Source organism: Camarhynchus parvulus, chromosome 2 (genome assembly GCF_901933205.1).
Source record: "Camarhynchus parvulus chromosome 2, STF_HiC, whole genome shotgun sequence".
NCBI classification, from domain to species: Eukaryota; Metazoa; Chordata; class Aves; order Passeriformes; family Thraupidae; genus Camarhynchus; species Camarhynchus parvulus.
Window position 1 is genome coordinate 104363147 of NC_044572.1, and position 26102 is coordinate 104389248.

Genomic DNA, 26102 nt, shown 5'->3' on the forward strand with positions numbered 1-26102 from the left:
GATACCAACTGAATGTAACTCAGATATTAATATTTTATTATATTGTTTATTTTGCAGTTTTGTTTTTGAAATCAAGATGATCATTTGCATGCTCATTTCTGTAGAGAAGCTTCTATATATCCCCTTTTAGCATCAGTATGTTTTTCTAAGGAAACTATTCACAATCAAAATCAATATCTATCATTTTGTCTTACATCTCATCTCATATTAGTTCTATTATTTTTCTGGACAGTTGTGGAGAAGGACTGCTGTACTTTCTTATAAGTAATCTGAGTGAAATTCTCTGTATTCTCACACTGAGAATCTCCTTTTCCATTTGTACCATTATTTTAATCTTCTTGGATTCATGATGATGACCCTTGTGTTTAGAGCCTATCTCTTAAGTAGCCTCCCTCAATCAGCAAAAGCTTGCTTTAATTTCTGTTACTGGGTAACATAATTTTCATTTGTTACTTTATTTCTGCAGAGGAACATTCTTCTCAACTGATATATGTATTTTTTTTTTTAATTTTGTGGTCTTCAAGGACCTAGAATGTGTGACGCTTTTTTAGAAGGAAAAAGAAAATCCATTTTCAAAAGAGAGCTCAAAAAGAGAGCATTATGCCCATGCTGTGTTAAATTGGACTCTTCAGAATTTTTCAGTCTGCATCAAAAATGAAAACAGCCTTGCACTTACAAGTTTATAGTTGTCTTACTATCCTGTGGTAATTGGATGGTGTCACTTCCCATATGTTACTTCTCAAAAAGGCAAAAATGACAACAGGTGGCAGTTTTTACGGATTCTGTGCTGTGGGTTATTTACCCACACCCTGTTTCTCACACAACCTTTCTGTTTCCTGGCCTGAAAGAAAACATAAAACCAAACCCACTATTTCACATCTCTCTGATATTTAAGCCCCCCGTTTAGTCATAGAAAAGTAAGATGCTGAAGTGTGAAGCTGCCTCCTTTGGCACTGAAATGAGATCTTGGCAATACAAGCCATGGTTACTTTTTACTCTGTGTTCATGAATGTTTTTAACTATTCCTGAATATTTTTGACAATGAGACAAAGCTAACTGAACAGAATGTTAATTGAAGTTCAGTTGGAGGACTGATTCCAAGATAGGATGCCTTATATTCCTGTTTTCCAGTTCAATTTGACAGTATAGTTGACAGAGTCTGGGGAATGTAGATCTAAAGTTGCTTATTCTTCTTTAGGTTAGGTGCTTGCAGATTTGCTAAATTAATTTAATTAAGCTAAGGAAGAGGTTAAACATGTTTATTTGCATCCATGCTTAGTTGATTAGTATGCAAGATGAGAAAAAGCAAAATAAAGAGCACTTAAAAGGCTTTGTCAGGCTGCATAGCTGTGATTAGGGTACAAGGATAAGCATTTTGGTTTTCTGCTGCAAAAACATATGGGTTCATGCTTAATCCTTCTCCAGGCAAAAGGCACATATTTTCCCACTCCCTTGTTTGTCCCACCAGTTGCTGAAGCTAGGAGAGAGGTGGAATACCTCATTGTTTGGAGGAGAAGAAAAAAAAAGTGGTGGTGGAAGATACAAAATACAAAAGAATAAGCCGTGTGGGTAGATATTCACTGAGCAGCAAGTGTTTTTTTTTTAATGTAAAAAATATGGTGAAGGAGCTTGTCAGATCAAGACAGACACGCAATTATTCCTGGTTCAATAACATTTTTGTATGAGACACTGTTTTTCTATTTGTTTGTTTTCATTGTAGGTCCTGACCAGATACCCCTGAGGGAAGAATTTGAGCAGATCATGTTGAAAGCTATGCAGGAGTTCACTCTGAGGGAGAGATCCTTGCAAATGAGTGCACAGTGTATCTCTGTGTCACCAGGTCAACTCCCTTGGCTTGCCAGGTTAATTGCCAGCGTGTCCCGGGATCTCGTGCACGTGGTTGTCACCCAGAACTCCCTGGCAGAGGGCATCTCAGAGACCTTGAGGTCTCTCAATGAAATGAAGCATCATCAAAAGCTACCAGATTATGTAGTTGCCATTTGTGCATCCAAGATGAGAGGAAATGAATTCTGTGTAGTGGTTCTAGGTGAGTATATTTGCAGACTGCTTCAAATGGCAATGCCAAATTCTTTTTCTTGAGTTATTGATCTGGTTTTTAAATCCCTTCTGTTCTTTTTATTCTCCTTTGTATTGTTGCGCTGCAGTGTCACAGTTTACTGTATCTTCAGCAAGACTTGAAGTACTGAAGTTCATGAGAATATAAAAAAATACCTTTATGCTAGTCATTACTACTTCTTGAGAGGCCTGAGACTTTATTGTTTGTGTGATTGCCTTAGAGAATATCTTGAAGTGACCCAGTGACAAAATAGTTGCTTTGTCTTTATTTCATGTAACAACTGTGATTTTACGTGGCAGTCTTCTTCAGACTGCTTAGAACAGAATGTGCTTTTCATCCTTTTTGTCATTATTTTTATCCTTTTTATTGTGCACTGATGACTGGTTGTGCTGTCTGTGTGTGAATGGGTGTAGTCATCTTTCCTTTGGAGGCAGATAAATCAATAATGCCATTTTTTACTTTTTTAATCTTTTTTCTCCCACACTAGGGATAATTACTTTTTTTCCTATTCATCCAGAATCCTCCATTTAGTCTAAGGTGCAAATACTTATTTTGAGTATCATTTGTCATACAAGTATGCAAAATGATGTGCAATTGCAAAGAACCTGCTAAAATTAGTTATATCAACTAATTTTCCAGTCACTAATGAAGTAGACTTGAGACTACTCTCCCAGTCTACTGGGTAAAGGCAGTGGAGATCCATGACTGAAGATCAGAGTGCCCCAGACTTCTAGGATGAGGAGGTTGTGTTTACAATAAACTGTATTAAGGTTTGCTCTCACCCTTCTCCCCTTTCTTCTCCAGGTCAGTATCAATCTCGGGCACTTGCAGAGAGCATGCTTACCACCAGTGAATTTTTAAAAGAGATAAGTTATGAGCTCATCACAGGGAAAGTTAGTTTCCTGGCATCACATTTCAAAAATACATCTTTAGGTGAGTGATTCTAAGAAACAGAAGTTCTACTCAAAGCAGTCTCTTCTGTAGGGTCGGTGCGTCTCCTGTTCAGCAGTTAAAATGCACGTGGATACAGCTCTGCTCTCTCCATTGAGAGGCATTCTCTTCTTCTCTCCTCCTTGTGTGTAAAGAGTGCTTGTTTCCTTCACCTGTGTGGTGGCAGTTCATAACCCTCTGGCAAAACATTTTTAACCCTGTCTCAGATGTTGAATGTAATGGCAGGGCATGTAGTGCACCCATAAGTACACAAGTGTTTTCTAGTTTGTGCTTCTAGCAAGGTTTTAGAGGTTGTTTTATGGTGTGTATTTCTTTGTAATCATCAGATGTCACCAGTAGCTGTAAAGCCACAGACTTGAAATTATACTACTGTTGCTCCTTTTTTTTAAAAAAATTAATCCAGTTGGTAAATCAGTAGATAGAAAAGTATTCTCCCTCCCTCTCTTCCCTGTATGCCCAGTCCCTTGCCCGAGTGCAGGTTTGACACCAGCTGTGTGAGAACATGGGTGTATGTAATGTTCAATGGTGTTTCTCTGAAATGGTTTCCAGATAATTTGGTGTTGCTAATTCTGATCTAGGTGATGATTTGGACAAGCTGCTGGAGAAGATGCTACAGCAGCGAGGGGAAAGTGTCATTATTCCTTTTAATGGAGATGTTAGCGAGTGTGTGTCATCTCAGGAGGCAATTGCCATGGTTTCTACACAAGAACCAGGTAATTTTTTTACGTGCAAGATATGAAATAAGTGAGTAGCTTGCTAAACATCAAAATGCATACACCTCAGGAGAATCTGAGGGCACATTTGCAGTCAGTGTGCCAACCTTAAAATACTAATACTGCCAGCTAAATGTAGCAATACAGCAGTTGCTCAGACAGAAAATCTCTGTAATAACCTTCAGCAATTTTTTTCCCTGATGTTTTTATATTCTCAAAGCTAAAACATGTTATCTTCTGCTAGGCATCAGGCAGAGTAGAGAAGATGTTTCTTTGTAGCACTGGCAGAGTGGATTCATCTCATCTTTTAGCACAGAAAAAAGGAATGTAACCTTGAGTTTAAGGCAGAGGGGAATTGTGTTCTCCTTCTGATCTCCTCAGCTGTCCTCCTGCCTGGTAATAAGCATTAGAGACTCGAGCTCTGAGGCTTAAACTTTTAGGGAATGTGTTTTGATATCTTGGGCTGTAAGGGCTAGGCAAGTGTGATCTGTAATTTGTTGATCCCAGATGCATCTTATTCAGCATAATGTGATAAGATTCTTACGTGCAAAAGGTAAGCTAGGATTTCCTGTCTAAAATTGCTAATTTTCAGAATTGTTTAGCTATTCAGAGTTCTAAACATACTTTTCATATCATGATACTGGCAAAAGATACACTGAGCTGTTGTGAACACTGAGATTCTTTCAGGTCCAGTATCAAAGCAAATTCAACCTCCAGTAAAGCTTTTTTCTGTGAAAGAAAGGTACGCTATTGGTTCATATTAGTTAACTTAAATTCATCTATTTGGTATTAAATCTGAATGAAAGCAAAATGGTTTATTGTCTCTACATGGACTAGGAGATCCCACTAGAAGGGCTGCCAGGCACTTTGTTCTGGCACCCTCAGAAGTACAAGTCTCAAGCTTCCTCAGAGGATTAATTTGAAGGGAGAATGATCTTTAGATTCTAGGTTTTTTTTCTTCTTACTGTGTACTTATTTTTAAATCTTCATATTTTCTCAAACAATTGTTCTGAGTTAGTTTTGTCCTTAACATATGGCTGTACAGTGGTTGAAGCTATTGAGAAACTGCCTGAATAAAAAAAAAATAAAGGAGTAAGTCTCCTAGGTAATGAGAGGGACATTTCTTCCATAGCAGATCTGCTGAAATGGACACTAAGGCATATTTGAACGAGAGATAATCATGTGCACATGCACACACGAAAACACATCCCTGTATAAAACCAACACAGTAGTAAAAGTGGCATAAACAAAACACTGTAATACCATTATAAAATTTAATCTGGTAATCTGCAAGTTGAAAAGTGGTTAATGAAGCACAGATTGTTGGACATAGAATTTACCTAATGGAAATACTGAAACAGAACGTGCTTTTTATTTTGAGGAAACATGAGTGGTCTGGTCAGTCTCTCAGTTCTCTGCATCTAGTGTAATACTGACATTCATTAAGTCTAAATAGATCTGAGTTTCAGGAGAACATTAGAGCTTTGTATCTCTCTCTCTGCTTTTTATTAGATGTACACATGCACATCTTTTTATATATCTAGGTATGTGCATGCATATTATGTATGTGTTGGTTCATTTAACAGAATGCATTTCACTGTGTTGGCATTGAGGTTAGAAATCCTTAAAATGCTTAGCGCATATTAAAAAATGGTCAGTGCTGTACTTGAGGTCATCTGATATATTACCACATTTTTATCAAAGAAAGAAAGTTGGCATTTGTGATCTGGACCAAACTTTCCAGAGAGTTGAGATGTATTCTGGTGAGTGATGTTTTTTTCCTGATAATAGAGGGTAGGCTATTTGGAGGGTCATGTTTTGCTGGGGGGTGGGAAAGTAAACATGTTTCTTGCTGTGTTTTGTTTTCTTTTTCAAACAAACACGCTCTAGATTTGGATGTTGATACCTTCCAAATTTACCAGCCACAGCTCACAGTTGCCAGAAAGCTCTTGTCCCAGGTTTGTGCTATAGCAGACAGTGGCAATCAGAGCCTGGACCTGGGCCACTTCAGCAAGGTGGACTTCATCGTTATTGTGCCCCGTTCGGAAGTCCTGGTGCAGCAGACCCTTCAGCGGATTCGACAATCAGGTAAAAGGGAGGGGAGGGCAAACAGGCTGATAAACACCAGTATGGGATGTTATTCCATCATTACTGGTATAAGGGGAAAAGTAAGCTGCTCCAGCATATCTTTTGTCCTCGTAGTTTGTCTTTTATTGTACTTAAAAAAAAAAAAAAGTACAAAATCATTAAGACCCTGGAAAATACCTAATTGATCCATATTTCAGAGTAGTTTACTTCTTTAATTCAATTGGCATTCAACGTCATATACATTGCACCGTGCCTAATTTATGAATATGACAGCAATATTTCTTTACAAAGACTAGTTGTATTGACACAAACATTGAAGCAGAGCATGAAAAGTATGACATGATATGATGTATGATACGATGTGATATGATATGATATGATATGATATGATATGATATGATATGATATGATATGATATGATATGATATGATATGATAGTAGGACTAATCAATTTTATATAAATTAATGATATTTGCAAAGGAAAGGTCAGGGTGACTTTTTCTAACTCAAACAATATTAGTATATTAGCTTAATGTAGGCAAGTTTGGCCTAGGATCAATCATGGAGCGTAACCAACTGAGTGCTGCTTTGGAAATGTTTGTGGAGGCCTGATGTTTTCCCCCCGCTTTTTGATAATGTGAGAAGTTTTTGAAAGGTCTTCAGGCACTTTCTGGAGGAAATCCAGAAGCCAAGGAGCATATTTTGGCCTCCATTGTGAGAGAAATCACGTTTGGATAATCATCTTCCTACTGGGGCCTATCAGTGGTTTGGCAGACAAGTGGCAACTTCCCACTGACCTTTCATTTTTGGATGTAGTCAAAGGAAAAGATTTTTGTTGTATTCTCCTTTTTGACAGGTGTGCTTGTGGACTTGGGCCTAGAAGACAATGGGACAGCCTATCAGAGAGCTGAGAAATACGTGGTCCGGCTGGACAATGAGATTCAAGCTAAATTTGAAGTTTTCATGAGGCGGGTGAAGCAGAACCCCTACACGCTCTTTGTGCTGGTTCATGACAATGCCCACGTGGATTTAACAAGGTAGCTGCTCCAATGTGCTGAAGGCAAACCATCCTCTCCCAGCATCTCCCCTTTAGGTTTTTCAGAAGACTTACCATCTTAGACACATATTGCTTTGCCTAGGCGTTTTTAAGGCATTTTGTGCCTTATAATCAGAAAGAATCTCTTTTGGTTGCCCATGATATTTGTTGCCTAATTCTGATTTACCTGAAGGTTGGTGAGAGTAGTTTCAGATTGTTTATTGGTTGCCTAACAGGACTCTTTTTAGGGTTGTGTGCTATGGTGCTGAAATCTAGGGGAAAATGCTGGATTTTGCAAATTTCTTTGTTCTTCTTGTCTTTTTTTTCTGTTCCTCTTTTTTTTCTGTGCTCAAACCCAAATGTATCCAATGCTCACAAGCTGGTCGTGCTTTAATTAATGTTTTTATCCCTGATAATAGTGTTGTTTGTGATATGAGAAAACTTACAGACATTTAAGTTTGAATCGTAAGAAAGATGCCATAGCTTCTGTAAGAAAAGGATTTAAAGAAACAGCTGTATTGAATTTGGCTTTAGGTCTAAACACAACATGTACACACATGCAAAAACATTTATTCACACCAAATCACAACTCCATATTGAAAGAAGAATTAAGTAAAGCTGATTATTCTGTTCTTGTTCCATGAGTAAACTAAGGAGAATAATGTGCTTTAAACATGATATATAAGATTGTGGGATTATTTTCAATATTAGAAATAGGGAAAGATGTCCCTTCCCATGGTAGAGGGGTTGGAACTAGATGGTCTTTAAGGTCCCTTTCAACTCAAGCCATTCTATGGTTCTATAATAAGCAAAATACTCTCCTTGAAGGACAGCTGAAAACAGACAAAAGGAACATTATTCCTACCTGGTCTTCCCATTCACTTTTTTTTTACTGTCTTAGCTATACTTTGAATTCGGAATTTCTGAATAAATAATGGAAGTAAAGGCAATTTCAGGAGCTCAGAACATCAGTAGACTCTCAGGCTCCCCAGCCTTTTAGAAATTTGTTATTTCAGACTGGAAATGCCACTGGATTACATAAAATTGCTGCTATCTCCTATCCCCACAGCTCATGGAACAGTGTTTCTTAATGAGGGGGGTTTAATCAGCTTTGGCTTCTTTTTGGTTTCCTCTGTGTGATGCTTTTTTAAATTGTCACACTAATCCACCTTCACACTGTCAACAGATTTTGATCCTTTATTTAGGTGTTTGCTGTTTTCCCTTGTTTTCCTGAGTTTACCCACAGAGAACAGTCAAACATTTTTTGAAGTCTTTTACCTTTTCAAAGAGATTTTTGGAAAAAAAACCCATGGTTCTCTGTGTCATGTTAATTTAGAGATTTTTCTGTAGGAAGAGAGTAATCCATTGAATTTCAGGATGTCTGTAAAGCAATTCTTTGCATTCTTATTTCTGCAGTGCCATTTCAAGTTCCCTGTCACATGGTGAGCCTAATCATGGTCTGGCTGATAGAGTAATTAATTGCCGGGAGGTGCTTGAAGCGTTCAACCTCCTTGTTCTTCAGGTCAGCTCTTTCCCTTATGCCCTGCAAACACAGCAGTCCAGGATCAGCTCTAGCAATGAGGTACATTGGATACAATCTGACACTGTGGTAAGTGTTTAACTGCTAATTTTAACTGTGAATTTTAATGTGGAATTCATGCCTAGCAGAGTCTTGAAAATGTGTGTTTTGGGAGGGGAGCTCTTTCTTTGCTGGAGTTTATTCTCTCAGATTCCAGATGGACAGCCCTGAGATACTGATGGTAGAGGTAGCACCTGATATTTAGGACCAGGAATTAGAGAATTTTCTTTATCCAGTCATGCAAGATGAGAATCCACTTTCTGTGCTCTGGTCAGACAAAGCTATGTAGACATGCCATGAAGCTCCAGAGCTGGCTTTCCCTTTTCAAGCAGTCTGACTTTTGACTGTAAGTTATATATCACATAGCCCGTCAAGTCTGTTCATTACATTCCCAGTCCTAATTAAAGTTGTGTGCTAGGGTAACAAGTTTTGGTGTAGTGGGTGCTGTCATTGTGCAGAGGAAAAATCCTGTTGGATATTCTGCACTATTAACTTTTTCCATCATTTCAGCCAGCTGATTCTGAGGATGTTTTGGATAAACCTGCTAAAAATAGCATTTTCTCCTATTACTTGTTTGGTGTATTTATATCAGATTTGACTTTACAGTGCTGAGTGGACCATTTATTTCTGCAAAGTGTCTTAAAATGGGAGCTGTAAAAAATAGTTAATGTAAAATGACAGAATGAATGAATATTCTAAGTTTGCTTTTTGGTTGATTGTTAATATAAACCATGTGTTGACCTTCTAAAATGGTCTAGACAATTTTTTTGTTTCCCAAAAGTAAAAAAATTAACAACTATCTGTTTTCTGATTAAAAAAATAACCCACAAAAAACGGGGGAGACTGTAGGTGGTCAATTACATTCCTAGAGATTACTGCTGATATAAATGCACTGGGGAACACGCTGTGCTTCCATCAAAGGCTCATGAAATTTGAAACACAAATATTCTGTCTTTCTGATAGCTGAATGCAGATTTACATTCCAACAAAAAAATTTGTGGTTTCCATTAGAAGAGCATGTAGACTCTGACAATCAAGAACAACTTTGGAAATTATTAATCCTGCTCTTTTCAGGTTCTACTCTAAACAGAAATGAGATGACAGTTGTCAGTAGATTTAAAGCCAGAGATAGGGAGTCAGAAAATAATTAGCAAGATTCTAGAAACCTCCTGCAGTCACAGGTAGTAGATAATACTGAAAAATTTGCAAGGACCTACACATGTCTTTCCTAGCTGTAGGCAAATAATAGGTTAAGTAAAAAAACAATTTACATTTTATTGTATTTGTTGAAACAAATGAATAGCATCACTTAGGGAGAATGGATAAAAAGAAAGGATTCTTTGGTTGGGAAAGTGCTTTTCACTTATTTTTTAAAATGACATAAATAAAATATATGTTCTAGAAATAAAATAAATAAAAATTTGTTCTAGAATACCTTATATTTTTGCTGTTTGTGTATGAAACAGGATGATGCAGCAAATGAAGAAAAGCTGTACTTTGGTTTGAATGAATACAGCAAATCCCTCCAGTGGGGAGTCACAAGTCCCCTTTTGAGATGTGATGAAACCTTTGAAAAAATGGTCAACACGCTTTTAGAAAGGTAAATAATAACATGGAAACTTGGGATTCTGCCCAGGTTGGGATCTTGAAGATACATCTTTATGAGCCCCATTACGGGGCAGAAGACATGATGACCTTTGATGTTGATCTTGGAAAACATGAAGTATGTGCAATTTTATTTTTGTAACAAGTTTAGTGCAGTTGAAGAAGGGAGTGGATGTCCTTCATTTGTTTATAGAAGAGATCAGGCCCATTCAGCAGCAAGCTGAATTCAGCTGTGCTTCTCTCTTCTTTTGGCTCAGCCCTCACTGAGCTCAGAAGGTAGCACAGGTTTCATGCCTCGCCACTTCTGGTGTCTCTCTCGTTGGTGGTGAGGGTGCTTCAAAAACAATTTTTGTTATTTCAGTAGTTGGCCATGGTTTTGGTTCCTGCAGCTCAGGGCCTGTTAGTACCCTGCAGCTGCCTGAAAAAGCTACTTTCATGGCACATATCCAAGATACAATTCAATGTGCCCATTTCAGGAGTGAGGGGAATACTGTCATTTCCAGCACTGTGGAGTTAATCTGCTGTGTGTATCAGCAGGACAGATCCCTTATAGCATTTCAAATAATAGGTCTCATGTTTTCATATTTGCTAAAACAGGATTGTTCTGTGTTCAGTACTGTGTTTTCTGTTTTAATTAGGTCAGTATAATAGCTGTAAATGCATCTGTATTTATTAAGTAAAAGTCAATATAAAATGTGTTAAATTAGCAACATTAATAAATAACTACATCATTAATACTTAATATTGTTATTATCTACAAATAGGCAATAATAATTAAGTCAGTTCCTTAGGTTTCTCCTCTTCTTTCTGGTCAAATCCAATAGAAGAGATAGTGGTCACAATCACTCTCTTTCTGTTCATGTGTGGGTGGAAAAAAGGATGAAGGAGGATTTATTTATGTGCAAATAATCATACGAGATTAGGATAATACTAGAAATTGATGGCAGGTGAACCTCTCAACCTTGGAGCCAGGATATGTTTTTGTGTGGCAGTTTATCAATCTAGGCTCTGTTTTCAAGAAACTGGGCTGTTCTGTCTGGATGGATGAGCCATTCATCCTTACAAACTGAAAATATTGCAGACATTTTTGTATTATAAGAAAGGCTGCATTTGTTTTAGTAGCAGAAGTGCAGTGAATACTTTTATGGCAGGAAGAGTAAAAAGTGTTTTAAAAACTAACTGGTTTAATGACTAGCTTATGGTATCCAGAACAAACTACTATATCTACTGGCTAAACACAAGCCCAAAACTTTCTTTAAATGGATATCATATTGTCTATTAGATTACTCAAGAAAGAGATCAGAGAAATTTGAAACTTCCAGTTGTTTTAGTTATTAGGACTATTGTGACACAAAACCAGAACTCAAGGCGTAATAGTGTAGTGTTTTTCTGTATTATGGTGGCAGGTGAGCTCATGGGAAATGTCTGGAAATTGAGTGGAGTTTTTTTGCTTGAGTAGGTTTTAATTTTATTTCTCTTAAAATTTTACTTCATATTTGTTGTCCCTGCATGTAGCTGTAATGAAAGCAAAGATGTTGGCTATGTAAGTTAAAAGGCAAAATGGGAGTTCAGATTTGGCTCAGAGCCAGTAATTCCTATTGGTACATCCAATTTTCTGATGAGAGATTGAGAGTTGTGAAATTATGAAGTACTTCTCCCACAAACCACTCGAAGCCACGATGGTCCTCAAGTTTGTAGAAGAAAAAGCTTTCCTTTTCCTTGAAAAAGGAAAGCAAAGCAATTATAAGCATGTGTTCTGGGAATAAATTGGATCCGAGGTGTTCCTTATCTCCATCAAGCCAAAGATCTTTAGCTGAAATTTTGGACTAGATGAGGGTAACAGAAGTTTATAATTCCCGTTACTTGAGCTCAGGACTTGGGCCAAATGCAGAGAATTTTTGTTCGAAATTTTTGTCTATGAAAATGGAAAGACTTCATTCTTTGAGAGCGACTGGAAAAAATAGTCACTTCTTCGCTATGCAGTCCTGCATTTTGGCTGATTTTCAGACAGTGCTGTGATTTTGCACGTGCTTATGCAGAACCGTGTCTCCCCCAAGGTACCCGCGGCTGCACAGCATGGTGATCCGCTGCTACCTGCTCATCCAGCAGTATTCCCAAGCTCTGATGGCCCTGACCACCATGGCCTCTCTGAGGGACCACAGCACACCTGAAACACTCAGCATCATGGACGACCTCATCACAAGTCCGGGAAAGGACAAGAACGGCTGCGGCCACATGCTGGTCATTCGGGTGCCGTCGGTGCAGCTGGCCATGCTGGCCAAGGAGAGGCTGCAGGAAGTCAGGGACAAGCTGGGGCTGCAGTATCGCTTTGAGATCCTCCTGGGGAACCCTGCTTCGGAGCTCACTGTGGCCAAACACTTCGTCACACGGCTCAAGGTCAGCAGAAGCTGAATGTTTGTGTGCTCACTGTAGTCATCTGGCTGTTGTAACTGTTTTGTGGTTATTCCCACGTGTTTATAGGTGAATTATTCTATAGGGAAAGAGCAGGTGTTCTATGTCTGTTACTGTGAATGTATTTCTGTACTTTGAGCTTAAAAGGTAGAGAGACTTGGAGCAAACCTGAATTGTTACTGGTCCATGAAGTCGAACACCAGCACTTCTTAAAGTTGAATAACAGCATGCGTCAGATAGTGTTCATCTCTAAAAGCAGAGCTCAGATCTCTGTAGGCAAACTAATTATTTCCACCAACTTATCTGTCTGTCTAGTGTATCTGTTGTCTGCTCTGTTCATCCATCTTCTGCCCTTCTGATAACTGGTAAAGTATACTGTTTGTCACAGATTTCTTTCCTCAGCCCCCTGCATGCTGAAAGCCTGAAGAGGCTACATGCATATATGCCTAGCATATCTGCACCTGCCTAAAATTTTGCATGGATTTACAAGAGCATGGTTCAAGTAGCCAAACCCACTTCATGTATTGACCTCACTACATTAAACAAAGGGGCAATGGGTTGCCTGCCTTAGCTATCAGCCTGAAAGTAGTACTGGTTATCTGTCCTGATCTTTGCTCACAGAGACCTTAGTTTTCTGCTTCTACTGTGAGTTATACAGTGTGTTCAAAACCACGGAGAGCTTGCCTACAGCCAAAAGCAGATAAAATGTCCTTTAAAGAAGCTATGACTCCTGCTTCTCAACTTTATGTGCAGCAGGAGAGGGAAGAAAGTAGTCATAAATAAGACAATGACATGTGAGATGAACTGCTCTGTGCTGGTGGGTTTTTTTGCACAGGCATGAATCTCACTCTTAAATAATTCTATGTTGAATCCTATGAGGGCTTCTTAATAGTGCTTTGCCGTAGTGAGTTGCAGCCCTTACACAGTGCTGAAGCAGCCTATGACGCCTTGACTGTGGAGCTGTTGCAGGTGGATATCCACGTAGACATTGGTCTGGAATACAGGAATTTTATCAGGTAGAGAGTGAAAAACCTTCTAAATAATTCTTCTTATTCCTCTCTCCAAAACATAAGCTGCGTTTTTGGACTAAACAGAGCTGTAGGATTCTGGATTTGTTTCTTTTCTTTTTGTTTACTAGAAGAAAAGCCCTCAAATCTGAACCATGCATATGAAGGGAGTTGAGGAGAGGAATTCAGTTGCCCAAATATAAGCCTTTAGTATCTTTTTAGGTGGGGTGTCCCTGTAGCATTTCAGAATAATAAAGGTCACCTGTGAGCCCGGTGCTGTGCTACCATACCTGCACATCTGGTGCCTGGGATAACACAAGATTTCTGACATGGTGTGAGCATATGTTTGGGGAGCTGATTCCCATTATAAAATTCATCAGCCTAGGTTACTGCAGACGAATTTGATCTAGTGTCTATGCTGCTGGGCATTTGTTCTGACATTAGGTGGAGTACTGAAACGATAGGACGAGAGCCAGTGGAGAGCTTTCACTACGAGCATCCCAGCCCTTTTTTGATGTGTGCATGGGGAGGGAGCCATATGAGGCTACTGAGTGCTGAGGCTCAAAATGTGGTCCCACCAATAAATCCTCCTGGTTGCAGGAAGGATGAGACCTCATCATGACCATTTTCAGAGACAGGGAGGGAAACTTTATAGGTGTTAGTGAACCCAGCTGAAAAGTGTGACTTAACTTAGCCTCTCTTTCAGATGGCATTAGCAGGGTGTGTGATGCTACAGCAGGGCAGGGAGGGTGGGCAGCTGTCTCTGCAGTGCTGGTGGCTGCATTGTTCTGTCAGACAAGCCTGCTGGTCAGCCAGACCAGCCAGACAGGTCATTCCTCTCCATCAGGGAGTCAGAGCCACCAAATAAAACAAGAGATGGAAGACAATTTAAATAACTATTTCACTGACCAGGATGCTGTCATGGCATGCCCTAAGTGTAACAAGAATGAAACTGTTTGGGAGACATTCAGAAGTGACGTGCCCTGAGGGTTGCACCTCTCTGACCTTCCTGAGGAAGATGTCAAGAAATATATCTTCTGGATGCAAGTTTACATGTCAAAGCCCCAGGCACTCATTATTTTTAGGTCCTTATGCTAGCAAAAAGAAAATCAAGGAAAATCAAAAGAAAAATTGTCTTCCCCAGTTTCACTTTCTAGTCACGCACTTTCACAGAAACTTTGGTCTGTGGAGAGGCAGAGGAACACACAGCTGGACTAACCCTGTGGAGACAGAAATTCTCTCTCTGCTGCCAAGGCCGCTCTCCCAAGTTATTAGATACTGCTAGTTAATTGGAGAAATAAATTTTTTCAGTTAGCTCTGCTGAACCAGGGGAATTGAAGGGTGTAAGGACATGAGACTGATGCTACCAACCTTTCCAGTGCTAAGGGAAAATGGTGCAGTTTTGTGGTCTCAGGCCTTGATAGACTGTGGGTAAGAAGTTCTTTTGCGGGGAGATTACCTCCAGGGAAAGGTGAAATGTGTTTCTGTCATGTAATCTTTCCTTGTATAAAATAATTAAACAAGGTTCATTAGCTCATTTTCATACTCCACTTCAAAGTCTTACTTTAGCTTTACATTAATATCTTTTATCTGTGCAAACTGAATGCATCAATGGCTTTTTTCTCTGACAGCCCACACTAATGCCACACCTGGTGAATATTTCCAGCACTGAATAACATATGCTATGCACCCGTTTTTCTTTGCATTTAATGCTTGGCTAACAGTTGGCTACCAGAAAACAAATGCATGCCTGCACCCAAGGTCTCCTTCCTGTTGGCCATTGAGTAAGGAAGCCCTGTATACAAAGCAAAAGCAGGAACTGGTGAAAAAAGGAAACAGCAGAAGATTTAGAAGATGTCATTTAGGTGTAACTGGAATATTCTCTGTTCACAGGCTTGGAGGGGCAGTGAGCAGGATGACTGGATTCCTCGCACCTATCAGGATCTGGAAGGTCTACCTTGTATTGTTATTCTCACTGGCAAAGACCCTCTGGGAGAGACTTTCCCCAGGTGCTGTTATTACTCTTTCAATGTGGTTGCTTTCTAACATGTTTAGATAAGTTGGGTTTGATTCTATCTAGCTGTCTTTTCACAAAAGAAGTGTATTTTTGCAGACTTCAGTTAGAACTGTTTAAAGGTTTGGAAAGTGCAGTTTGTGAAAAGGTGAAAAGTCATGTGTGGGTCAGTAAGTGTCTGTGCGAAGTACAAAGGAGCACAACCTATCTGCTGAATATTTAAAAATAATTTTATATGTATGGGCTAATAAAACTGTTAATGAATTTTTAGTAACTGGTTAAAGACAGGGAGTGTTCTTCAAAGTCAGAGAAAACAAAACTTCTTTTTTCATTTGAGTTGGCTTTCCTAGGTCGTTGAAATACTGTGACCTTCGACTAATTGACTCCAGCTACTTAACTCGTACTGCGTTAGAGCAAGAGGTGGGCCTGGCATGCTGCTACGTCTCCAAGGAGGCAATTCGAGGGCCTATTGTAGCTCTTGACCTCAGTGAGAAGGAGCAGGAGAAGGCAAATGGCAGCGAGAATGACTCTGATGAGCTGCTGATAGACTTGGACCGGCCCCAGAGCAACAGCAGTGCTGTCACTGGAACCTCAGGTCAGTTATCCTGCTGTTGGTCTGGAAAACAAGTCTTTATTCCTGAGTCACTGGAATTTAGATGCAAACAGTGAGATGTTTTCTCAAATGTGGGTTGCTTAGCTGGATTCAGCTGCAGGCTAGACAATGAAATGTTAGTTGCAGATTCTTCACACAGCGAGCAATTTTCCTGTCTACTGCTAAAAGGAGACTGTGTTTCCATGGAAGGGATGCTGTGCCATAGCTTAGTGTCCCTTGTGATTTTGATTTTTAAACTTTCATTTCACATGTGTTGCTAGCTTTGTTCAGTGGATCCTGAAAAGATCTTAAAAATCAGAGCAAAAAGGGCTAGTATAAAATTCTAGGAATAGAAAAATGCTCTGAACTCTGGAAATACCTGTGGGTGAGGATGGATATCTGCCTCCTTGCCAAGACCAACAGAATGGTTGGGTTTTGTCCTACCTTTTCAGGCATCACCTCCCACCAAGCCTTCCCTTCTTTGCCTTCTGCAGACACTTCTGGTTCCTTCCCTTTATTTCCCTATGAGTCTGAGGTATTAGGACAGCTGAACTGGGTCTTTGCTATGCACCAGGTCTTCCCATACACTAACTAAACCTGACAGGTAGGGAGGAGGGGACATAGCCCGCTTCATGCCCAAGTTACAGTGAAATAAATGCTCTGTTCTTCATAGAAAGGAAGATGCAATTGATCTGTGTATGCAGTGGTTTGTTAAACTTGACTTTCAGAACATTGTACCATCAAATTCCAAATCCTGGATGGGAAATGGTAGCTAGCATATAGAGATGAGGATTGAGTACTTGGAGTCTGACCCCTGTTGCAGCAGGGCATTTGCCTCTCCAGCCAAAGGGACAGACAGATGTAAATGATTTCTTCTTACCTGGTGAATCACTGACCTAAGCCACAGCAGCATTCACTGAACAGAAGTATTTGTACATGAGGATTGTCACATAGATCAAATGAATTCATGGTTTTCTTTCATCAGTCAGTAACTTTTCATTGCCTGCTGTTTGTTTTCCCAGGCTCCCTGGCTGACAACGGTGTGAGCTCCTCGAGTGCCGCAGACAAGTCTCAGAAGCAGGCACCATCCCTGAACTTCCAGGCTGTGGCACACAGCTCAGTAGACGAGGGAGCTTACTCCAGCTTTACAGCCAGAGAGACCCTGAAACAAGAGTGTGACTCGCTGGGTAACCAGATGGCCAGCAGCACCACTCCCAAGCTCTCCTCCCTGTCATCAGTCTCCCAGACCTTCCAATGGCCTGCCCAGTCAGCCAAGGACAGCAAGGCCCTCCGTGTGGCACTGCCGCGCATCGTCATCCTGTCCAAAGCCGCCTACTGCCTCCTGAGCTCGCAGAAAAACAGGAACTTGCCTTCCTCCTCTTCCCTCCTGCCTCACGCTGACGTGGCTTGGCTGAGCTCCCTGAGGCCTCTGCTGCACAAGGACATGAGCAGTGAGGAGCAGTCCCTGTACTACAGGCAGTGGACGACGGCCCGGCAGCACCACGCGGACTTCAGCAATCAGGCCGAGGCATCTGGCAGCAGGACTTCTCACCCCCGGAGGCTGCTTTTGACAGGGCCACCACAAGTAAGTTCCTCCTGCCTTTTCAGCAGTCTGAGGGGGCCAAGTTTGCAGTGATGTGTTCTGAGATCCAAAATCAAAGTCAAATTTTAAGGCTAAGTCCATGCTGAAAGTGGTAAGGAGAGGAAGGGTGATGCTTTATGTCATGTTTTAGCCAAAGTGAAATACATGTGGGTGGCACTGGGCATAACATTGTCATCAGGAGAGAAACAATTATTACTGCTGATCTCCCTGCATACCAAAGTGACACAGGCTGTGACCATGTTGTGCTCAGAGACCAATTTAGTAAAAGTGTTTTCAGGCAGAGCTGAACACAGAGCTTTGGGGTAAGCCCAGAGGCATTTATCTGAAATTTACCAAACTTCCACTGTATACTTTGGGTTAGCATTTAGACTTTTTTCCATCTCTGGCTCAGGTTGGAAAGACTGGTTCATACTTGCAGTTCCTAAGGATTCTCTTCCGCATGCTGATCCGCTTGCTGGAAGTGGATGTGTATGATGAAGAAGAGATTAATGCCAGTAAGTACTTAGTAGGTATTCTTAAGATGTGTCTTAAAGAGCCTGCTTGTGTATTAGTCTGCAAGGAAGTTTTTAAGCTCACAAAAAGTCTGTGAATTACACCTACTGCGTTCTTTCCATTGGTGTCTGCATACATTTTAGTATAGATTGATAAAAAAGTAATGGGCTTTTGGGCTTAAGCCCAAAACTTTGTAATGGGCTTATCTGAGAACTATTAAATGTATTTTGGGTTGATACATTTGTGTGGCACTCAAACGAAAGTGAGCCCAAAGCTGTAAATGGGCAACATCTGCCCATGTTCTCTCTCCTTGCAGGATTTTAAGTGCTAGCTGCTTTTAAGCAGACAGGAGATTTAAGAACATTTTGTTCTGGCTGAAACCTAACTACTATTTATGTGTATTTAGAAGTTATATACCCATTTTCAGTAAGATTGTCTCCTGTCTGCAGTTTGCAGGTTTTATGCTGAGGATAAAGGAGAATGGGATCCTCTTTGAATTTGTGCTCATTTGTCAGATCTCACAGATCCATTAGCTGCCATGGCAGGACTTTGCCTTGAGAAGAGCAAAACCTTTTAGAAATTAGTCCTCTTCATGGTGTTCTGGTACATAATTCTCATGACCATTAGACTGGCATCCTGAAAATGTACTTGTTAAACCTTTGAAAAGACTAATATTTCTGTTCATACAGTGTTGTTAATGCAAAAGAAAAAAAAAGAGAAAAGAGAAAAATATATTTTCCTTTGATTTTGAGCTTTGGGGGCAATTATTCCCTTGTTATTTGAACTAAAATACCTCAGAAACTTAGGATGAAATATCAAAATGCGGGAGATGTTCTGCACCATGCTGACTGGCCTGTTGAGATCATGGCAATGTGTCATACCCCTGCCAGGAATGCATGGAACTCCAGCAGAAGAGCAATTTGGGTTTGGTTGGGGATTTTGGTTGTGGCTTTTTTGCTCCCACTACTTCTGTCAGAATGCTTCTCCAGAGCGCTTGTATTCTCATTATTTTAAATACTACTTTATTCTCTCCACCCCAAATATGTTTCTGTCCCATTTATACACATTCTCTTTGGGACCAGAAAACATAGTAATTTAAATTAAACTACTTATTCTCTTCTTTGAGGTTTGTTTCTTTGGAGTGGTCAGGCAGCTATCTTACCTCTCCTTCAGCATTCATCTAGGTAGTCTGGATCTTCTTACAGGATTCTCACAAATGACAGGCTCTTTAGTCTCCTTATCAGTTTGGTACTCTGGCCTACACACCTATTTTCAATTTATCCTCCTGGTGCATGGGTGAGCAGAACTGAATGTTTAACCAGCCCAGCCTACAACAGCTCATGTGTTTCCCTGCCCCCGCTGAAAGCCCCATGATTGATGAAACCTATGAATGGTCTTTTCCATTCTCCCTTTTCAGTGGCATTGATGCTTAGCTGGTACTCCAGGGTTTCTCAGTAACTCTGTCATTTCCAACCAAGGTGCTCCCAACCTGCTGCAGAAATGCTTGTTATTAATCCTTCAATGTACATATGACTGACATTTTTTCTGTTAAATATCACCAAGTTTTTGTTGTTACAGTTGTTGAGGCTGTTGAATTCTGTCCAGCTGATCTTTGATTCCTTCTCCATGTTGACAATGACTCTTAGGAGTATGCCACCAGCAAACTTAAGCCAATTTTTTGTTTAAGCTGGTGAGATTAGTGAAAATATTAATCAGTGTGCCCCTCTACTGACCTTTTAACTTTATTGGTAATCTCACCTGCCTTAATGCTTACAGTGTTACATGCTGCCATCTTCTATTTAGTCAACTCTTTCAATTTACAAACCACTTTCCATTTTCTTCAGCTGCATTAATAATTTGTCCTATAGTATCATACCAAGTACTTGAGTTCAGAAGGATAAGATTCATTGCCTCAGAGAAATAGGTATTTCATAGCCATATAATGAAAGTAACACAGGATTTCTTTAGTCAACCTATTTGCATTTTATCACATTTTTCATTTAATTCAACATCTTTAATTACTTCCTTCACCCTCTCCAAATTTTGAATATTATCCAGGTCAAAGTAATGAACTCAGAGCTCTTTAGATTACTGTCTCTCCTCTTGCATCAGGGTAGGGTGAGCATGTGCTCGTCCATATAACCAACCTTCATTTCACCTGAATTCACTTTTCTAAAATCAGTAACCTCAGTTACACACCTACTTTCATGTGTTCTTCCATCTCATTTTAATCTGAATTGACTCGTGTTCAAGCTGCATTCCAAAGCTGTTTTCTTAGGCCAGTGTTTTCTACCATTCCCATTGCTTAAACTGGATTTTCCACTTTAGACTTATCTCTGTTTCAATACAGAAAAGTTTCATTTGATCCTTGCTGGCCACATCCTATTCTGTAACTGGAGTGTGTCTTCTACTGCCTTTATCAGGTACCACCAGCTACTAGTTCATAAATATACACAGCCTCTCTTTCCATGCTTTCATCCTTCTGCCTTTGGATACTTTTGCTTCTCATTTGCCCAGTGCTCTTCATTCCATCACAGAGGGGCTCGAAACTACTACACCTGTGCCTTCTGCACAAATAGGACCATTCATCTGAGCATTTTAAGCTTAAACCAGAGTGAATTATACCTCAGCAGCATGACGGATACCTAGGAAGCTTCTTCTCCTGCACACAGTTTCTAAGGAATTGCCGTTTCTTTGAAATGGCTTTGTGTGGATGTAATTTCACTGGTAGTATTTATGATGTTCGGAGATGTTGCTCTGTGTGTGTGTGCCTGTGTGAGTTCCAATGCAACTGTAAAGCAGCAGCCACCACATAAGCATCATTTGGTGGGTATCTGACTCTGCTTACCTGAAGTGTGTTGTTGCAGATCATTCAGAAGGCAGTGAAGTTACTCAGTCTAGCAATGACCACTGGCCAGACATTGAGATCTTCAGCAAAATATCTTTCGACCTGAGTGTACATGACCCTAAGTACAAAAATATAAGTCCTGTGTACACAGAGCAACTCTCAAGAGTGAAACAAGGTAAGTAACATGTAGACTTTGTAAGGAATACTTTCCTACAGAGATTCGGTGTTTATTGTTTCATTTGAACACAAGTTCACAAGAACCTTTAATCTCCAAAATTAAATGGAAAATAATAATTTATGTATTCCTCACATTACCAGGATCACAATATCTGTTTTTTAATGCTCCTAAAATTTCTTTGTTATTTCTTTTCTTTGTGCACAGAAACAAGCAAAGAAACAAAATCAGAGGAACCTAAGAAAAGGGAGACCGTGTCCATGATGCTGACTAAATATGCAGCTTACAACACCTTCCATCACTGTGAGCAGTGCCATCAGTACATGGACATTAATCCTGCTGCACAGGTTGGTGTCAAGGTCTAAGGGTAAACTGCATCCTTGGTTTTTTGTTGTGGTCTCTCCAGGCATACTGCTCTCATCTCAGGACTCATGCTTTCACCTTGCCTCAGATGGAATTGTTTAATTCTTCCATTCTCAGGGCAGATATTGTGCTACAGACCCAGGAGCATCAACTATGTCTGGCACATTCTGCATGAGTAGTTTTCCTCTGCAGCTGCCTCTGGCAAAGGGTGAATATTGTGATTAGTTTTCTGAAGCCAAAGCATTATTCAGCCTGCCCAGAGGGTTTGCAGTGTCTCACGGGAGAAGAGTGTAAAAATTAAGAGAAATGCTTGTCTAACCTAAATGCCAGCCATTCACACCTGTGATGGGAGATGGTAAGGCCTACTTCTTGCTTGCCTTGTATGTAACTGTGCATCCTTCTCAGCAGTAGCTTATGAGTCACTGGACAGAAATGAACATTTTAATCTGTTTAGTTAAAAAAACCTTTCATTTCTAAAGCAAACAGTTATGCTCACAGAAGACTGGCAAGGAAGATTATTCCTGGTTAATAGCTGACACATTATTTCTTAACCACCAGCAGCAATTTACCTGGAAATTTCTTATCTCCATTCATTCATTCCTTGCTCGCTAATGTTTTCCAGCAGCTTGCTATTAAGATATGGCAGTGTAGACACCATGACCTGGCAGTGCACAATGCCAGTTCCCTCAGAGCAGCACCAGCAGGTCTGATCTAAACCTCATGCTTCATTAAGTCCGTTGACAGAAGCAAATCCTCCCCAAGGACATCTGTTGTTCCCTCCACTTATCTTTGTGCATGTGGTTAAACATAACTCGTACTAATAAATATAAACATCTACGTCTATGTGCCAGTGTGAGCTGCGTATATAGAATTAAGATAATAAAGCTCAGGGAAATTACACTTTCAAAGGGGAGTCACTGTATAGCAAACATTATGAAGAGAGAGGGATTCTTAAGTGCTTTAACAAAAACTAAATAAAGTTGCTTGCATTTTCCATCTTCGGCTAATCATTTCAATTTTTAGCAAAAGATTATGGGAAACTCATTGGTAAGAGTAAGTGATTTGACTTTGTAGTAAGACAGATGCTTTTGTAGGATGAAATCTATCAGCTGTGTAGGCATTTGTGTACACTTACATGGTTCAGTGAAGGGCTGGGCAAACTTAAACTCATGCAAATTCTTCATAGCCTTGTTAATTGTGTGGTCTACTTTGGTCACACAACTACTTAGGAAAGTATTGCCACAGGAACAATATTATACTGACACCAATACAGTAGTGCTCCTGCTGAGGTGTCTGAATGACAGTGCATGCTGCTGTGGAGGCACCCCCACATACTGCACTGCTCTTTGAATCTTCTAGGTAAATTGATTTGGACAGTTTTTTCCTGGTATGTATGCATGTTTGTGTATGTGTGTGTGTGTGTATGTATGTATCTGTATATTTGACTTCTCTTTGTAAATACTGAGAAGTAATTCCTAGCTGAAATGGACTTCAGAAGAGTCCCGTTTGGATAAAGACCATTACTGGTACAGAAAGCTGATTCCTTTAACAGCAAGGCCTCAGTAATGTACCTTATTGTGATGAACATGGTTACTGAGGGAGAGTGGTTTGGATGTTCTTCTCTGATGGCTTCCAGTACTGTGACTGTAAGAACTCCTCCTCCTTACATACTCCTTATGTGTTGCCTGCTTGGAAACCTGTTTTTGCTGCTTGTTTGTCTTCAGGTGTCTGACTCCACTCTGCATGCATTCACATTTTCATCCTCGATGCTGGGAGAAGAGGTTCAGCTGCATTTTATAATCCCCAAGTCCAAAGAGAACCATTTTGTCTTCAGCAAACAGGGAAAACATCTCGAAAGCATGCGACTCCCACTCGTTTCTGACAAGGTGCGTTGGTGTGCTGCTCTCACCCATCTGCTGCCTGCAGTCAGCTTGACATACATATGCAAATTAATGGGGGAGGTTTTTTCTGTTGTCGTTTTGTTTTGAAGTCTTTTGTGTAAATATTGCCTGACTATCCTTAGAATGGGTTTTTTGGGGGCAAACGTCCTTTTTTTCCATTCCTAGTGTCCAGTTCATATGTGCAGCAATAATCAGTGATGTTAAAATCTGGTATAAAAAATAAACAAATGGAAGTTCCTACCAGGAATAACCTGCTTTTTCACCCTAATGTTGCCAAAATACCTTGTGTTCCAGCAGAATTTGAATGCAGTCAAGAGTCCTATCTTCACCCCATCGAGTGGACGTCATGAGCATGGACTCTTGAACCTCTACCATGCCATGGAAGGCATCAGCCACCTGCACCTGCTGGTAGTCAAGGAGTATGAAATGCCACTTTACCGAAAATACTGGCCCAATCACATCATGCTTGTCCTGCCAGGCATGTTCAACAACGCTGGAGTTGGTAAGAGACACCATCAATGCGTTGCTGTGAAGGCACCAAAATCTACGTTGGACAATGTGGATCATGCTGTTGCAGGAAATGCAGCATCTCCTCACATAGCTCCTGTGATAACAGCAGCAATGTCTGTGCAGAAATGTGGAAGAACTGCTGTCGGGGGCATGGAATATATGTTTGCATGGATCACTGCCTTCTCAGCTTAAAGTCTGATGTTTCATGGGCCATATTCACTCATTTTACTCAACCCTGCTGTGTAAATTCTAGATGGTTTACACATATTCAAATGGCAATGTTTTAGTTAGCAGAAGGTAAATATTAACTGCAGTTGAACACTGGGGGCTTGAACTTTGGAATTTGTTTTCATGGATACTGAGTTTATTCTGCAAGAAGTTTTAAGTAGCTTCAGTTTTAGAATCTTAGCCCCTTCTTGGTTCAAATTACTTCATTAATACCCTGAGAATTGTGTTCTGCAGAGTATCTTAGAGCATCCTGTCTTCTTGGAATCTGCCTTGTGGATTTAATCACACTGCAAAAGGGACATACAGATTTCTTTTCAAACTAAGGTGATATAAGCACTAAGTTCAGAAAGGATAATGACTGCAGATGTTTGTGTTACCTTTCTCTGGAAAGAGTGATAAAGTCTAATAAAGATATCTGTACATCTTCTTTATGGTATTTCCTTAGGTGCTGCCAGGTTTCTTATTAAGGAACTTTCCTACCACAACCTGGAACTGGAACGAAACCGCTTGGAGGAGCTGGGAGTGAAGCGCCAGTGCGTGTGGCCCTTCATTGTGGTCATGGATGACTCCTGTGTCCTGTGGAACATGCACAGTCCCCACGAGCCATCCAGGTTGGTACCCATCCGTGCTGGCTCCTTGCACTGCTCCAGCACTGCCAGCAGCACATCTGTGACCAAGGATCATTTCCAACATCTGGCAGGGATGCCAGCATCAGAGCAGTAGGAAGGCCGAATGTTTGTCTTGTTGGCCACCAGCATTCAGTTCAACACCTGCTGTTGAACACTTCCACATGACTGTGCCCTTACATCTGTGTCAGTACCTCCAACAGACCTCTGTTTGTGTTTGTTCTTTGCCTAGAGCCACTCTTCTTTCTAGTGACTGTTTGAGTGATTTTTCAATATGTTACTTTCTTTTGATTCAATTTCTTTTTCTCAGGGCAAACAGTTTATTTGCGGAACTTAGAAGGCATTAAGCTCTTGACCTTCTCAGTGCTTACACTGTCCAGTACAGAGAAAATAGCATTCCAAAAATTATGTGTAAGGTGACTTCTTTTACCTTTCTAAATTGCTGTGTAAGAGCTTATTCTGCTGAAAGGCTCATTTTCTGAATGGTTGCCCTGATGAGGTGAAATTAGTTGCCTGTTGCTAAAAAGTCTTAATTTGTGTGAGTAAACATTCTCAGTCGTCAATGGAATTTTTCGGTCCTTTTTATACACACACATGTATATATATGCAGTGTATGTAATATAAAAATAATAAAATATGTTTGTGTGTTGTGTATGATCATGTTTTGCAGCCAGTCCCTGGAGCCTGGGAGTTTCAGCAAGAATGTGTCTTTGAAAAGCGTCCTCCAACACATTGAAGCCACTCCCAAAATTGTTCATTATGCAATACTGGGTGTTCAGAAATGGAACAGCAAGCTGAACACCAGGAAACCAAAGGCTCCGTTCTCCAGGTGCCATGTGCGTGATTTTATACTGCTCAACATAGACCTGACCCAGAATGTGCAATATGACCTAAACAGGTAGGCAGCACATATATATCTGTGGAAAAATAGCATATTGGCTTGATAATAACCTTGTCACAATGTTTCTGAATGCTGTTGAGATAAACAAAAATATCCTGCTTTAGGTAATGAGTGCACAATCACAAAAATAAAACACTGTGTGATACATGTTTCATCTGAATGAGTAAGGCATCAAAATAAACCTGCTACAAGCCAAGAAAACCTGGGAAAGATAGATCAAGGGCAAGGAAGGGCTTCAGAGGACTGAGAAAGTGAGGAAAGAAGAAACTTGAGGAGAAAAAATATTTGGGACACCAAAAGTACAAGAAAGGAGCCAAAATGGCATCAGTTACAAGAAGAATGGGGAGTTTCCAGAGTGCCTAGAGGGAGGGATTCCTTGTA

The 26102-nt window shown here is 40.3% G+C and overlaps 1 protein-coding gene across 5 annotated transcripts in view; it reads left to right on the forward strand.

Annotated features, from left to right (window-relative positions):
• GREB1L (GREB1 like retinoic acid receptor coactivator) overlaps window positions 1–26102 on the forward strand; it is a 132151-nt gene that overhangs the window by 97531 nt on the left and 8518 nt on the right. For all 5 annotated transcript variants that reach the window (XM_030969324.1, XM_030969348.1, XM_030969341.1 and 2 more), the window contains 18 exons: window positions 1721–2047; window positions 2882–3010; window positions 3607–3741; window positions 5632–5829; window positions 6686–6866; window positions 8282–8474; window positions 9911–10044; window positions 12107–12446; window positions 15362–15477; window positions 15833–16077; window positions 17097–17659; window positions 18069–18171; window positions 21037–21192; window positions 21400–21539; window positions 23280–23441; window positions 23754–23958; window positions 24640–24805; window positions 25491–25718. In XM_030969324.1, coding sequence (XP_030825184.1) covers window positions 1721–2047; window positions 2882–3010; window positions 3607–3741; window positions 5632–5829; window positions 6686–6866; window positions 8282–8474; window positions 9911–10044; window positions 12107–12446; window positions 15362–15477; window positions 15833–16077; window positions 17097–17659; window positions 18069–18171; window positions 21037–21192; window positions 21400–21539; window positions 23280–23441; window positions 23754–23958; window positions 24640–24805; window positions 25491–25718 — 3721 coding nt within the window. The remainder of the gene's footprint in view (window positions 1–1720; window positions 2048–2881; window positions 3011–3606; window positions 3742–5631; window positions 5830–6685; window positions 6867–8281; window positions 8475–9910; window positions 10045–12106; window positions 12447–15361; window positions 15478–15832; window positions 16078–17096; window positions 17660–18068; window positions 18172–21036; window positions 21193–21399; window positions 21540–23279; window positions 23442–23753; window positions 23959–24639; window positions 24806–25490; window positions 25719–26102) is intronic.